Source organism: Aptenodytes forsteri, unplaced genomic scaffold (genome assembly GCF_000699145.1).
Source record: "Aptenodytes forsteri isolate BGI_AS27 unplaced genomic scaffold, ASM69914v1 Scaffold65, whole genome shotgun sequence".
In the NCBI taxonomy this organism is placed as follows: domain Eukaryota; kingdom Metazoa; phylum Chordata; class Aves; order Sphenisciformes; family Spheniscidae; genus Aptenodytes; species Aptenodytes forsteri.
In genome coordinates, this window is record NW_008795127.1 from 4511791 (window position 1) to 4528991 (window position 17201).

Consider the following 17201-nt stretch of genomic DNA (forward strand, 5'->3'; position numbering starts at 1 on the left):
CTCTTGAAATGTCTCTAGTTCATTTGTCTATTTGTTGAAAGTTAATTGCATCCTCTCTAGTGAAAAAGGAATGGCGCCTGGACACCTGCAACATTTATTTCTATCAGAAATAACAGGTCATAGTCATGACATGATTTATATGGATGTTCCTTGACAGTAGCAGAAGTTCCTCTGCTTTTTAACTAGTACCTCAAATTAATTATGAAAAAAATCTGCATGTAGTAGACTCATAAAATGCAGATTCTAATTAATACTGTTAGTTCACGAAGTCTGTTCTTGGAGTTGTGGTGAATGGTATTGCAAGGAAGTCAGTCTAACCAGAACTGTTTGTGCTGCGTAGAAACTTACAGAATGGTATCAGCTTTTCAGATAGAAGAAAACAAAAAAAATCATTGCAGCAAGAAAGTGACAAGAAACGTTTTGGTGGGACTTTTCATGGAAAATAGGTGAAGCCTGAGCCTGATACAAATGAAAGTATGCGGATGCCACTGGAGGTGCACATCAGTATGCTCGTTCAGATCTCTCTATAGTTCAATGTGACAGGGCAATGTTCTGAGATACCAGCTCTTCCATACGGATGACAAATGTTACAGGTCTACCTCCTTAGCTCATGTAAATAATGTTGCCCTATGATAAGGTTGCACAAATTTAGAACTACTGCATATTTGATCTTGCATATCAGATGTCCAAAAGGTTGCCCTCTGATTTTGCTTTTACAGTGCTAGTTGTGCTCTTGTGCAAGCACCATAGCTACTAAACTCTGTTTGCTCATATGAAATTGCAGACACAATGTTACTGATGCAAAACCTTATGTCACGTTTGTAAAATGTATCATAAAACCCCAAAGGCTTTTTTCCCCATGTTGAAATCAAATTTGTTTAATATCTATTTGGAACTGTACAGGCTGGTTTAATTTAAGCTCCCTAGATTGGGTTCAGTTCACTTTGGCTATTTTACCATAGTCATTAATCTAAAAACAATTATTTATTGCTCTGCATACATTCAGCATGTCAGAATTTGGAACGGTTATTCCAGCTTTCTTGTCACATATCCATATTTGCACCAGGGTGAAATGAGTGCTAGGTATCACCATATCAGAATCACCACATTTCTCACTCACTCTGCATGGCAAAATTAAGTGTACAAGTCACAGCACAATATTGACTTTAAGTTTTTAACTTTTATTTTTCATGCATATTCACAGCTTCTTAGGGACTATTTATTTTAGCATGCCAAAAATGAGCTTGAAACTTTACAATATTTATGTTGGCAATGTTAAGATTCTTATCATAAGAAGTATGTAATCTAAAAGCATTTGAAAAATGCACAATGAAGTTGAAAACATATCAGTGCGGACTGTATTTCTTTAAAACTCTGAAATTTTAGAACCTTCACAATGTTAGTAGCAGGCCTCACTGGATAGTAAATCTCTGTACATGGCAGGTGATAGAGAATAAGCAATCTTTATGATAGGGTCTGTACTACAGTGTTTTTCCCTAAAGTCCCCTCTGCATGTTTGCAGTGGGAGCTGGTAGTTATAGCCACTAAAGAGAAGGTCTCTTTGCAAAGCAGGTATATGTTTGCACACTCTGTAATATATGAAATAATTTTAAATAGAGGTAGCAATTGAGGTGGAAGTCAACATAGTGTCTGTAGGAAATTGTGACCAAAATGTTTTATTCAAGTTAAATTTTATTTATGGTTTGTTTGGTTGTTTTTTTGTGTCACATGTTAAACATGACAAAAAATTGTTGATTTTACAATAAGGTATGTTTTTCTCTCTAGGATCTACAGAACTGTTTTCAAGAGCAGATACGACTTCAGGGCCAGGTGAGGCTTCTGGAACATCGTGTGAAACAGCATCAGTTAAAAATTATACAGCTTTTAGAGAAGAAAGAGATTCAGTACAGTGACAGAGGAGATGAGAACAGTGTCATTGACTTGGGAGGAAAAAGACAGTATTCAGGTTAGAAACGAAGCTATTCTTTTCATTTCCATTCATTGTAATAATACCCAGAAGCTTTAGCACAATTGGGCCCATTGACTTATTGTTTTAAAAGCTCACAGAAAATTGCTTGTTTAAAACACAGTGTTCAGCTTTTACCTAGGCCTGCTGCCGCAGGGAAAAATTGTTCATGTCACACGGTATAAATCAAATCAGGATTGAAGCAGTTTATTGGTTTATTAATAGCATATAATTAAAAAACAATCCGTGAACAATAAATTCAGAATAAATATATCAGCAATACAACAGGTAAAAGCCAATAATAGACATTCACAAAACATTAATAAGCAGTTACAGATTTCTGAGCACCCTTCTTTGACTAATCTCAAAAAGTTCTAACCCACAGGGTCAGTTCACATTCACACATTCACAGGGTCGCATGGGTTACAAGCACACACCGACTCTGTTCCAATCTGTAAAGTGCCTGAGACATCCATATTTACATGCATAATCCTGGCATAATGACATCTGCGTCTCACTTTAATAATATTCTGTGTGTTACACCATTTTGACCGAGTTAGGTTCAGCTCAGGACATCACAGCTTCTAAAATACTGGTTTTAAGTTGTTTTTGTAATCTCACCAGCATTCTGGTGGTGATCCGGTCCCTCTGCAGTGGAAGAAGGCTAAGTGTGTTAGCCTGTAGTAGCTGGAGTGAGGCCCAAACTCTTAAAATAACAAAACACCATCCAAACCAATAGTTGGATTGAAAATACAATCTGGGGGTCTGATTCTTGGACGGTGTTCGTTTCTAGTTGTCCAGTGCTAGACAGTCTAAACTTCTATAAATTTTAATGGCCTTGTTTGAATATACTTGTAGTGTTTATGCTGCTGGAAGAAATCACAACATAACAAGGCATCAAATATAATAAAGCACCATTAAAATGAAATTAAAAGCAGTTGTAAGCCTGACTTTAAATTTTAGCTGTATATTTATTTATGTATTAAGCATCCTGGAATACTTTTTTTTATTATTATGGCTGACTCATTTGTTACTGGAAAAGATTATTAAAACCACATTTAGCTGAAAGGTATTTGTCCTTTCTCAGCCTATGTCCCAGTTTATTTTCTTAAAATGTGATTCTAAATAACAGATCATCGAAGTTGCGGTTTCTGATGATTTTTTTTTCCCATTATTATGGCACTCATTTGTTACTGGAAAAGATTATTAAAACCACATTTAGCTGAAAGGTATTTGTCCTTTTTCAGCCTATGTCCCAGTTTATTTTCTTAAAATGTGATTCTAAATAACAGATCGAAGTTGTTCCGGTTTCTGATGATTTTTTTTTCCCATTATTTTTTCACTTTCCTTATAGCCTGGAAAATGCTTTTCCCTATTGATACTGCATTATTTCATTCAAACTGCTGTAGCATTTGAATGTCAACAGAGCTGGATAATTTGGGGTTAGATAGTGAGGGAGAAATTCCACACTATATACACATGCTAAAAATTAAAATATGCTTAAGTGTTTTGCTAACCTACTAAGAAAATAATGGACAAGAAAAGCTATTTTCTATATGCCAGTGAAACATTCTCTAGAAAGACAACTTAGCTGTTATTTAAATCATGTTTTCTATTAGAGTTTATTCAAATCCTGGCATAGCTATTTGTTTTCAGTATAAAGTGTTTATTTTCTATGTCTAATCTTCACTGACACCTTCACTGAGAAGAAATGTAATAGTTCAGAAAGTTCCAAACTGGCCTGGAAGGTTCAGCCAACATGTTCATAAATGTTTCAGGGAATATCTTACAGTTAATCAGCCCTACCTTCGCCAGGAAAAACAGAAATGTTGAAAATTATACGTCTTTCCTGTATGACTGCTTGATGGTAGATTACATATAAACAAAGAACTCCTTTCATTTCTTAACTCCTAGAGGAAAAAAGATAAGATTATACAATTACATTGCTGTTATATTTTCATGAGCTCTGAATTTTGTCATTGCTGTAAATGCTGATTAGCCACTAACACCAATGGAGACCAGACTGTAAATGGTATCAAGCCGAAGTGGTATCATTTTACACATACATTGCACTTTTTGGGGGTAGTCTTCTATATATTTTTGCTCCTGTTTGGTACAAGGGGCAAGAGTATCAGGTCCAGCAATTGTTTCCTTTTTCTAACACTGGTGGTTCCATACTCCTTGTTTTTGGCAGTTCTCCTGTGGACTTTCTGGACATAGAAGTACATGTTTGTTTTTAAATGTTGCTGTGTGTTTTATATGTAGAGAAGTTATATGATTGTAACAGGGTTCTAATGTGGATTATATCGTTGTAAATTAAAAGTGACACCACTTAAACCAGAGGAGTTATTTTGCTAGTCAAATGAAAACAAAATGATAGTATTTTATGGTGGAAGAAAGATTCTTTTAAAGAAATGTCAAAATAGTTACAGCTCAATAAAGTTTTAAAGCAACACAAATACAAGAAAATGCCCAAAAGTAATAAAAACTTGTTTGCAGAGGTGTTTCCTTTGTATTAGCCTGCTTCATATGTGACTCTCATATGACGTGACTTGACTTCTATTATTGCCTTGATTTCTGATTTTGCCAGTAAGTATAGGACTGAAAAAACTGTGTCCAATGAATGTTTTGTGAACAGATTGTGCAGAAATCTACAATGACGGCCATAAGCAAAGTGGATTTTATAAGATGAAACCTATCCAGAGTCCTACTGAATTCCTTGCCTTCTGTGACATGTCTGAAGGGGGTGGTTGGACTGTTTTTCAGAGACGTTCTGATGGCAGCCAGAATTTTGATAGGTAGGTACTAGACTTAGTCATTAAAATTGGAAACAAAGGGGAGAAACATTAAACCAGATGGAGCTAAGTTAAATCTATAACTTTAGAATTATATGAGTATGTTGTTATTCTGGGAGACATCTCTTCTAGTCTTTCTCTGACAGCTTGTGCATTTTACATGACAACACTTCAATGTCACATGCATTAACAATTGTTGGAGCAAAAACTCTTAATGACAAGTAAAGGACTACCTTGTCTTTTGCAAATAGTAAAAATCTAAAAAAGTATAAATGTAAGCAATCTGCTTGAACTGAAATACCATCAGCAAACAAATATGAGAGAAACCCACCACAGAGTAATCTGTAGCTCATGGTAAAATGCCTCCAGGAAAGATAAGATGGGTGAGAACTTGATTTGTGGACACCTAATCCCCTTGCCTTTGCCAAGACTCAAGCATTTTTTGGGAAATGTCTAGAAGTGAAATTTTTGGTGCTGTGAGACTTGAATTTAAAAAACCACAAATATTTACAGATATTAGAAGAAAGAAGAAGGTTTTTAGAACCTCCGCTTTGCCCAATTTGCTTTTCACGTATCTGCATCCTTCTGTGGATTTGTGTCTTACCTCTTACAATTCCTGTAACTAACTTTACAGTACCCTTATGAAATAGAGAAGCAATCCCCAGAGAGAATGAAAAACTGCAATCCAGCTAAGAAAACTTTGCTATTCTTATTTTATAACATATGCTCAGACAAGCTGCAGAAGCAATCTGTAGCAGTTTACAATTGTTACTACCACACACCACCCATTCTTCTCCCTTGCTAGAGACTACCAGCTACTTAAGTCACAGAGGCTGCTTTCTCTTATGACTGCCTGTCTACAGCCTAATACTTTCACCCATTGGTTGAAGTATGGTTGCTTCTCCTCAAGGAAATGAAGTATGTTTGCTTCTCATCAAGGAAATAGATCATACTTTTGTCCCCATTAGAACATGTCATGAAACCAAAACCACTGAGAAAGAGTTTCAAAGCCACTGTAGACAGGGAAAAGATTCAGTGCTTTCAGACTACATATTAATTCTTGAAACTATGCACCAATATGAGTTCAAAAATTGTTAGAATCAGTCAATAAGTCACAGCTGGAAACAGCTAGCTAATACCTCAATTTACAAAATTATATATCCAGCTGCAGGAGTTTCACAGCTTAATCAAATCACAGAAAATAAAGAAACAATGCTTGCAATACACCTACACATTCACTTAGATCCCCTGGATTTAACTAGGAAAAATGTTTTCACTTTGGGTAACTTGTGCTATACCAGATTGGAGCTAATGTGTTTTCTTCTGGTCTTAAAATCTGTTAATCTTAAACCACTTTGAATGTACCTCTTAGGACTACTCTTTGGACTGGGATTCAGTGACCAGTGTAGTGTGGGATTCAGCCTTTAACATGTGAAAAATAGAAATAATTCTGTGAAGATCAACAATGTAAATAAGATAATAAAGTCTAAAATATGTTTTTATTAATGTTCCCATATATAATGAACCTACAAAGAGTTTAGCAGGGGACTACCAAGATGATCAAGGGCTGGACCACTTGCCCTATGAGGACAGGCTAAGGTTTGTTCAGCTTGCAGAAGAGGTGGCTTCAGCAGAACCTAATAGTAGCCTGCCTGTACCTACAAGGTGGTCACTAAGAAAACAGAGCTGTTTGAGAGCTTGTTGAGTAAACAGGCTCTTCACAGTGGTGTCTGGTGGGAGGATGAGAGGCGACATACGTAAGTTGAAACAAGAGAGGTTCAGACTGGATATAAGGAAAAACTTTCTCACTGTGAGAATAGTCAGCAGGTTGCCCAAAGAGGATGTGCAGTCACCATCCTTGGAGGTTTTCAAGACCTGACTGGACAAGCCCTGAGCAACCTGGTCTGATCTCATGGCTGACCCTGCTTGGAGCAGGACATTGGACTAGATTACTTTGTGAGGTTCCTTCCAATTTGAATTATTCCGTGGTCTATGATTGTATGATAAAATAAACATCCAAGCAAACTTGCTTTTTTGATAAATTAGTAGTTTATACTCTTTTCAGAGTCTGGACTGACTATGAAGAAGGCTTTGGAAATTTTGTTCTGACAAATGGCGAATATTGGCTTGGAAATAAAAAACTTCATTATTTGACTAATCAAGGTAAGATTTGTATTGTAACAATAGTCTTCTCTTGTTTCTGTTTCTTTGCTGTTTCAGGGCCGTTTTTTGTTACCCTTTTTGTTAGCATAAATCCTGCGTTCTGTTGTTAGTCTGCATGGACTTCTCCAAGTTTCAGGACAAAACACATTTGAATATATGTTTTCTAACAAAAGGTTCAAAACTGTCATTGGGCCAATGGCATGCAGGGAGCACCTGCAAAACAGGGAACTGTAGACAGGACTACACCTTAAAATAATTGTCTCTACCCATTTCACAGCATCACTAACAGTCTAGAGTCAGGTAGTATGCTGTACCAATTCATTTAGTCAGGGCTTTACATGGCTGCATAGGCTATTACATGAAGGTAAATCTAGGCCTGTCCTCTTGATTAGGCTAGTCTTAGAAAGCTATTTCCATCCTTCTAATAGTCACTCAATCTAAGATAACTTCTGCTTTGCTGTAGAATGCTGCACATACAAACCTTACCCATTGACCTAGCCAGCTAATTTGTATGGAAATCAATGCCACCAGGATGTGGTCCTAATTTAACTCTTTTATCTTCAGAGTATAAAAATATGATTTTCTCAGGTGTATGCTTATTGATTGATTCTCACTATCCTTTCATTACCACCTCAAATACCTTACTAAAATATAAAGCCCATAAGGCCATTTTTTTTAAGATTTTTTTTGTCTACACTTGAAAATCTGTATTGGAATAATTCTAAAATTTTCTGAGCTTAATCAGGTGAATAAAGACAAAGAATAGCAAGATATGCTTCAATATGCATAAAGAAAGAAGATAAAAACCCATAAAATATGCTGTGATGATACAGATAAGATTCATGATGAAAACATAATTAGTATTTTAATCTTCTACTATATAATAGTCTGTTCTGAAAAGTAGTGAGATAGGCTAGTTTAACCAAAATAATTTGTGTTGTTGTTTCTTAAGGGAACTATACTTTAAGAATTGATCTAACTGATTTTGAAGGAGAACGGCGTTTTGCACAATATGCAAGATTCAGAGTTGCAGGTGAAGAGGTAATAAAATATTAAATAATGACTAGAGGTTTTAATGAAAATGTGGATTCTGTAGACAGACAATAAACATACAAATTCCCTAATTTTCATAAAGGTTTGTGTAGAACCTTATCATATTTTATTTCTTACAAATGCTTGGAATTTTCAAATATGTAATAATAGTGGTTTACATTGATACATCAATTTCACACTTTCTGTAAGAGGTATGAATCATTTTGTTTAGCAGCCATGGATAAAAGCAGTTTTTCTATTTTTGTTGATATTACCAACAATAATGGTACATGATGTTCTGGTTTGTTAATATGTACTGCAAACTAACTCTAATATTGTTTTTATTATGTCATTTATACATAAGGTTATTGACAAATTTTACCCCTGGTAAGCATCTTTACACCCCTTCATTATCTAGTACACAGTGTTTAAGTGGCATGACATTTCTGAGCATAAAAATAGTAGCAAATGTAACAGATTAGTTTCCTCTCTGTGGTTTCACTCTCTGACATGCTAAAGGTTAAAGACATATTGGATTACTTTTTTTTTCCCCCCCTTTCTTCACATTTTTCGTTAGCATTCTTATGAGATGAGCTGTGGTGAATACTCTGGCACAGCTGGTGATTCCCTTACTGGTGGATTTCATCCTGAAGTAAAATGGTGGGCTGATCATCGAGGAATGAAATTCAGTACTAGAGACAGGGACAATGACAACTATGAAGGGAACTGTGCCGCAGAGGAAAAGGCTGGCTGGTGGTTTAACAGGTGTGTTGATTTTATATCAGTATTGTCAACTATTCTGCTCCATGTGTATTCAGACAATAATAACATATGGTAGAAGATAGGATTGGCATTGTTTATTATATTTGAAATCTGCCCTTGACCCCTACCAGAGATCTCAGTGCTGTAAGACTGAGACTCACCTTAGAAGGGACAGCACCTACCGCACAGCTCAAGCTGGTCTGTGGTAATGGTATTCGCCATAGGCTTTGGTTGTCTTTGTTATCAGATAGTAAGGAGAAGATAATTCTGCCCCTTTAAGGTAACCAGTTTTTACACAAGTAGGTCATGTAGAGTTTGCAGATGTATCCCTGTTGTACTTCATTCTTGCATTTCTCCTGCGTTGCACTAGACCAGATGTGGCAGTACTGCAGAATATCTGATAAGTTAAGCTAGTGCCAGGTTATTAAGCCTCACTTTTTTCACCTCAGTTCACAGCATCTCACTCCTGTTATTCCTTCTATATCAAGATGGGAATGTGTCCACTCAGTTTCTGTCAGTGAGCATGGCTGGACTGAGAGGAAGATCTTTTTAAATACGGTTCAGTGAAAGAATTTTAAAATCCTACTTAGATACAAAATACCAATTCAAAAAGAAAGGATAAAACTGGTAGCCTTAGCACTGTCTGTATAGGCAGCTATGTTATTTCCCTTAATTAATGAGATAAATATAGCCATGAAGAGAAACTATGCAATCTAGAGAGGTTTAAAATACAACTCAGGGAAGCATACTACTCTCTCACTGTGATCTCAGTTCACTTGGCAAGAGCTGCCAGGCTGGATCAATTCCATTGTTTCTCTCTGTTTTGTCATCCTTTGTTCCTCTTTTTTTAACTCCTCATTTTCCAAATTCTGTTTCCATAAGTAGTCTGTGACCAGCTTAGCTGATATGATGTAGCTATTAACTCAATGTTTCACAATTAATTACTTATTTTAATACATTTTAATATATTTGCATGGCTAGTGGGTCGAAAGAATGTTTGAGACATACGGAAAAAAATCACATGTAGACAAAGGTTTTTTGCAGTTCTCACGAAAGCTAAGATATAAAAGGGAAAGCCAACTGTGTTGGAGATCCTTTTCCCATGAAATCAGAACTTTTGTGGGTTTAGAGGAATATCTAGACCTCAAGTAGCATAAAACTCTGATACCATGCCATGGAGTTCATTAAGAGTGAATCACCAATCACTTTTAGTCAAGCGCATACATTTTTTGTCTTTTAAAAACTTTTTTTTTTAATATTGGATTGGTCTGGACAAAAGAATGACCTCTTTGCAAAAGTAGCTGTACGGCAGAACTTGACAGTTATTAATACCTTGTAGTTGGTGCTACATAACTACTAAAGATAGCTGACTCCTACCAGACTAGTTCCTATTATGGCTGTGTAGCTCATGCTCTTAAAGTGGCAGTCTATCTGGATAATGAAAATGAGTTACTAGTAGTGTTATTCCACTGCCTTGCTACTGACTTTTTTTATGTTAAGCCTAACATAAAACTGAATACTGCAAAATACTAGAAAACTTCAGTATCCTTAAATCCTACCCAAAAGAACAGGACTGGCAGAGAAAGGAAAGCACTCAGAACATGTATTTTTCATGCACAGATTAGCAAACATAGAAGGAATTAGTGTTCTTGGCTGGTTTGTATAGGAGCTCCCAGGTATGAAGGAATTTTTTATGGACAGCTCTATGCTATCTGGGCTAATGAAATACAGAAACGCCCAGATAATGTGAATACCAAGGGATGTGACACAAGTGAGGCCACATGGAAGTAGCTCATATCTAGTTTAAAGCCACTGGTCTTGCTCTAGCTCAGCACTTGTTATCCTGGACTTCTGCAGAAAATGGCCTCTGTATTCTTTTGTAAGCAAAGCTTTAGGAGATATTTTCAGCTTGGACACAAATCCATGGAGCTGGGTTCACTCTGGTACTACACCCAGGTCATAAGCTTTCCTGCATCCAGGGCATTGCAAAGGTCAGTAGGTTCATAACTGGTAAAAGCAGAGCTAACAAGTCTAGTTGGACATGAGCTTATTCTCCCCCCAGGACTCCCAGTTTTAGTTACACCATTCATGGATGATCACAGTGGATCTGCCAGGCACCAAGTTGGGGCCACAGATCTCAGTAACTCAGGCTTCCTGCATCACCAATCATCTTGGAGACAGCTACATCCATGTGGGGCTGTATTGGAGTCAGTGAGTCCAGGCAGAATTCAAACAGTTCTTCAGGGAACCAACTCCATCTCTCCGCATCTGTCATACAGTTAATATATAATTCAGATAAAATGTCCAGAGATAATTGAGAGTTGACTGTACTTTTGAAACTATTGCAGTGCGGTTTTTTACTTTAAAAATTAGCCTATCGGAAAGAAAGGAGGAACATAGGCTAACTTTAAGGTGTTTATTGACTTGTGAATAATGAATGTTGCTTCAGAATATCATATCAGTAATCACATGCCAGTTGTTTCTTTAGTATGTCCAGTTATTTCAGCAATTACGATCCTTCTAATGAAATCTGTGTTTTGATTCAAAGTAGACAGAGTGCCTGCTCAACGCAGAATTTGTATGACTAGAAAGATTTTATCAGCTCTGATACAAATTTGTCATTCTCAAAAACAAAGTCACTTTTGATATCTGCAGTTTATAAGATTTCAGCCAACACATTACCAAAATTGAGCTTAAAAATTCTAAGCAATGAATAAGCATATATTTATGAGAATTTTCCTATGAGGCTTTTATCACAGTTTTTATTTCAGTTCTCAAAAACAGTTGTTAATGAAGTGTAAGCAAAGCCAAAGAGACTAAGATTTGCCAGTAATAATACCCATAAGGTTCACTTGGACTGTTTTCTGTTTGCATATTTTCTGAAGTCTGCTTTTGAAATCCATCATGGTGTTCGACAGCTAGATATTAACAGCACTTACAACAAAATACTGAATTGGCAGATAAACCAAGCTGATTCATTACAATGTGCTGCAGAAGAAACAACCGTTTTGCTCTCCATATGGTCACATAAGGATCTAAACTTCTTTCTTGTAGAAACCAAATGAGTATCAAGGTTGTGCTGGTACCTATTCAAGCCTTTTGGGTTTTGCTGGGGTGTGTGTGTGTGTGTTTGTTTGTTTGTTCAACCACTGTATTTAATAAGCTGTAACAGCATTTCTGCTTCAGTGTGTTAAAGAACCAAAAAAAAGAATGTTCTTTATATAGTCAAATAAAATGCCAGCTCCGATGATCCAGTGAATTGGCATACATATGTTTAATAAGCTGTCAGATTTAATCTATTTGTAAATAGAAGTCCACAGCTGACTAGGCAACTGATGGTGGTATTCAGGTTTTGTCATACGAAACACCATTTGGGGTAACTGTAAAACTTACAAGGGCCTACTCTGGAACAACAAAAAGCAGCACAGTATTTCTTACCCAGTTTTGCTTGGTGTATGCCCTGCTGCCACACGTGACCTGAACAACTCTGGAATAATTCTCCACTGAAACAGATTAGCAGGCAAAACTCAGAGAGCTAGTAATGTCAGAAAATGTGTGGAAAGAACAAAAAGAACTTTTGTTTCAAAGAAGCTAAGAGCAGTTGTGCTCTAATTAAACTTATTTTTTAGGCACACTGAAGTCGACAAATGCAAATTTTTGCAGCTGTCAAACTGGGCTGTTACCAACACGGCAAAATTTTTGACTGGGACACAAACTACAAGCGCTTGCAACTTTTCGACAGGAGGCCTTATTTATGTTTTCCTTTACTTTTCCACCAGGTGTCACTCTGCCAACTTGAACGGTTTGTACTACAAAGGCCCCTATACTGCAAAGACGGACAACGGGATTGTTTGGTACACTTGGCATGGGTGGTGGTATTCTCTGAAATCCGTTGTCATGAAGGTCAGACCAGCAGACTTTGAACCTAATATTGTTTAAGTATTTTATTAAGACGATTTATCTAGTTAATCTTTTAGCAAATCAATCCAAATTAAAACATATGGGCAGATTTTTGCTTCTCATCTATGCATATATAAATCTGGAATAATTCCTCCGCAACCAGTAGTTTTATGATATGTAAATGAGGAGACAAGCTAGCCTGTGAATCTGTAGATGCACATACTAGTGCTAATATGCGTACAGGATTTTTTTAAAAAGGCAGGCATTCACCTAGGAATAAGGGCATCTTCATCAACATGGAGAATTTTTGGCTTCTGCAGTAACTACAAATCCTTTCACCTTTTAAAAAAACACCCAGTATTGTCACTGTGTTGTCTCAAAAATGAAAACGAATTCTACGTATTACAACAAAAAAATTATTTCAATACAAGCATAAGGCTGGTTTACTCAGTGGATGGAATATACTTTCTTTGGAATGATTCAAGGCTTTAGAATTGAGTTGCCTGTAAATTCCTCTGATTTATTTGTTGCATGTGTTGTGTACATAGCATACATAAAAAGTATAAAGAATGAGGCAGGGAACTGAAGGAAGAGAAGGGATGCTACCAGGCTAGAATCAATTGAATCCAGCATACAGAAGTGGATTGTCTGTTGTTGCTGAAGCATTTCTAGGGCTGGTCCCATCATTTCAATCTACCATTTTTAGATGGTCTGTAATTATGCCTTTCTTCTTCTTGGTAACCATTATGCCTGACTTTTTTTTGGTAACATTTGGTAACAAAACCTGGACTTAAATTTATTGACATTTGGAGTTTACCAAAAGGCTAAATAACAAAAGCTGCAACTAATTTTAATGTGAGCTATGCTTTGAACATAGACTATCATAATGCATGTGTAGGTGGAAGTGTATTTCATGTGCAACTAAAATCTGGCAATTTAGAGGTTCTTAGTGCTTGACTCTAAATCTTTACTTTCTTCATGTATCTCTTAGTCTCCACAATTCTCCAAATGTGAATTCCCTGTTCAGTCACTTCAAAGTCGTTCTGCTTCTAAGTCTATTATCTTCTCCTTTTCTTATGTCCTTGTCTTGGCTCCCTGGGCTTTCCCCCTTCTCAAGCTGCAGATCCACGTTTTTCTTGAACAAGAAAAATCGTAAGAGAGACTCTGCCTACCCCTGGCTTTTGTGCCTAGCACCACAATAGACTCTAATAGCCAGTAACAACAAGAATCTCTGATTGGTGCTTGCTGCCATGGAGAAGATAGGAACACTCTCTAGAAAGCTATTTGATGCAATGTAATCCATTTCTGCTGAGCAGATGCAAATGAAGATTTTAAAAAACACATGGATCTGAGCCAAACTTGGGCACTTTTATTTCCCTGCTTTCCTAAAATAATTTTGCTTTTGTGGTTGGACTGCCAGTCTCTCTCCCTCTGTCCAAACAGAGTTTTTGAACCTGGCAGCCAGTTTCAGTCAAGCTTATTAGCATAATTGAACCTAACTTTTGGCAATCTATTAGTCAATTTATAACTACATTGATATGAATACAGGTGAGCTGAATGGTAACTCCCTGCATGGCCATTTTTCCTTCCGTTTCCATCCTCCAAAACCAAAAGTTTGCCAAGAATACTTGAAAGAATTGCATGGAATAAGGGAGGGAGGATGTGTAGAACAACTTGGGGGGAAAGAGAGGTTCATATGAAACCATCTCATGCAATAAAATTAATCAGATTACACCTAAACAAAAAAAGCGCATTAAGTAGAGGAAAAAACGGGCTTCAGGCAGCTAAAAAGAACATACAATACAGATATTCAGTATTCAACATTAAAACAGAACATCTGATATGTATTTTTATCCAATTTTATTACAGAATTTAAAATGGGTTTCTGTGTAACTATGAGCAGGTCTATAGGTATGGGTCATTAATAATACAATGGAAGTTTTGGAGTAGTTTAAAAAGATGTTTTAAGTACAGTATTTCCCATCATGATTTTCAAATTCTTTTGCTACTCTAAGAGGAGAAGGATTTAATTCTTTGCAAAAACATGGATGACGTTATGTAGAAATTGTAAAATCACCCTTAGTTTTTCACAGGAAAATGGAAAGATTAGCTCATGTATTTGGACAGTATCGAGACAGCTCATATTCCACATAATTTAAATAAAAGACATGGAGGATTTAAGTACAGCAAAATTGCATCTCTAGCACACAAAAAAGACTCAACATGTAGAGATTGTGCTCATAAAATCTGTATTAATTTTTTTGTTTGCTGCAGCATAAATCCATCCTCTTTACTTATGAGAGTGCTAATGAAATCTTTCAGCTGAGTTAGGATGCTTTTGTCATATTCTGATGTAAAATTTGACTCCCTTTCTCTATTGGAAATCATAAAATGAAGGAGGATCAAATCTTTCTTTGTACGTCTTACAATGCATTTATATGTTTATTTGAACTGAATGCTCTTCAGAACAAGGACTTTGATATCCTAGCTGTCTGAAAAGCATCTAGCGTATTGGTAGCAATATGCAAATACAGTATTTAATTCCACCATCTTTCTATGGCCTTTCTTTGTGTAATAAATCTTTTTGGCCACATGAAAAATGTGAAAGTGTTGTAATTCAAAACGGTCATATAATTGTTCTCAAATAAACAAACCCTTTATTTTTAAAATCCAAGTTTAAATAGCTACTGGAAAAGAGAGTACAGCTTGGAAGAGAATTATTTTCTCTGCCTGGCCTGGCCTGTTTGCATTAATTTATTTCCTCAATAGGTATGAACATGTTCTAAGGTAGTCTTTATTCTTACAAGATAGCAGAACAAAGGCCATTTTATTTGTTCAGGCATTAGACAGAACAACATAGTAACTCCAAATAGCTGAAAATGAATACATACCATTTGATATAAATCATATAACCCAACAGAAGAAGAATAAGAATCAAGGAAATAACAAGGAAAATGGTTTTTTCAGTCATCATTTAATAAAGCACATAATGATAGCTACCAGCAACGTGTAGTCAAAAATGGTTCTTTTTGTAATATTTGTTCAAGGGAAAGAGCTTTATGTTTTCAGTTGTCTATTTCCATTTTCTTCCATTTTGGAGATTAAAAGAATGGAAACCACAAGCCCAGGTGAATTAAATGAGCAGTAAAAGAGCCTTATATGCTACAACATTTGTTTTCCCTAGAATGTCTAGTATACATTGACATGTAGCTGGGGTACTGCAATCTGGCCTACTGCTTTCCAGCGGAGACTCTTCTCTTCAGCTTTACTGCCTAGCTAGAGCCTACCTCTCCCTACCATTCCCAAAACTGTTACTCCTGACACCAATTCTTGAACCCTTTTTGTAAGGATAACATTTTGTTCTGTCAAAGCTACTTCTCTTCACTGTTAGCAAAATGGTATACCCAGAAAGGGGAACCGAACCACAGCTTGCCAGGTCTGTGAACGTTCCTATCATGTTCCTTTAGTTTACTCCTCATTAGCTCAAAAAGAATGAAAATGCAGCTTTTTATACCTTCTTTTTTCTTTTCTTCAGTAGTAGGTGCTCTTTGGCAGTTTTCAAAGAGGTGGAAAGAGCAGAAAAAGTATCCAGGAAAGTATTTTCTATCTAAATTTTAAAAAATTTCTGCTTATTTCTGTCTTGTTTTTTTAAATTGTCTATTAAGAGGTCAACTTAGAAAGCAAAAAATGGAGCTATTCAAAACCAGGAGGTACTTTGAAATGAATATGAGCATATGCTTGCTGTTTTCTCAGGGCAGGTCTGAGAACTGGGAAATCGGCAAGGTTTCAAGCATTCAGCCAAAATACGTATGCAATATATGCTCAGAGGGAGAAAAGTTACCATTTTCTGTTGGTTCAAGTGTTTGTTCAAAGAGAATGTAAAACTTTACAGTGATAGTGGCTCCTTGATGCTTAATTAGTTTTTTTTAAATACATAGTGTTCACCCAAAAATCATCTTTTCCAAGTACCTGAGGGCCATCTTAACCTTTGTTTAGTGTAGGATGAAATCCAGCCTGTCATTGCTATATATTCAGTTAACTAAGACAGCTCCTCTTAATCCTACCCTAACGCTAATTAGATTGCATCAGAAACATAGTGTTGATATCCAAACACTGATTAAACCACCCTGGGGCCAAATTAGTTTGTTTGCTTGTAGAAGAACCAAAATACAGCCTTTGCAAAAAAAACCTTGTAGCTCACTTTTTTCTGCCTTTCCTCAGCAACTTGTAAATACCTGTGTATAAGTTTCTTTTACCTGTCTCCTATAGAATCTGAGCTTCCTTCCTTGCTTCTTTTCTTCCCTTCTTAATGACAGTCAGATCTTCAATCTTAGAATCATAGAATCATAGAATCATTGAGGTTGGAAAAGACCTCTAAGATCATCAAGTCCAAACATCGACCTAACACCACCACCCACTACACCATGTCCCTAAGGGCCTCATCTACACGTCTTTTAAATACCTCCAGGGATGGGGACTCAACCACTTCCCTGGGCAGCTTGTTCCAATGTTTAACCACTCTTTCAGTAAAGACATTTTTCCATACATCCAATCTAAACCTCCCCTGGTGCAACTTGAGGCCA

General features: G+C 36.4%; 1 protein-coding gene across 3 annotated transcripts in view; it reads left to right on the top strand.

The window, feature by feature from the left end:
- FGL1 (fibrinogen like 1) overlaps positions 1–17201 on the top strand; it is a 34018-nt gene that overhangs the window by 9145 nt on the left and 7672 nt on the right. For 2 of the 3 annotated variants that reach the window (XM_009277392.1, XM_009277393.1), the window contains 6 exons: positions 1786–1966; positions 4605–4764; positions 6827–6924; positions 7877–7965; positions 8534–8721; positions 12498–15260. In XM_009277392.1, coding sequence (XP_009275667.1) covers positions 1786–1966; positions 4605–4764; positions 6827–6924; positions 7877–7965; positions 8534–8721; positions 12498–12657 — 876 coding nt within the window. In that variant the 3' untranslated portion in view covers positions 12658–15260. Of the gene's footprint in view, positions 1–1785; positions 1967–4604; positions 4765–6826; positions 6925–7876; positions 7966–8533; positions 8722–12497; positions 15261–17201 lie in introns of those variants that run through there. The other variant, XM_019471579.1, reaches the window with a different exon arrangement.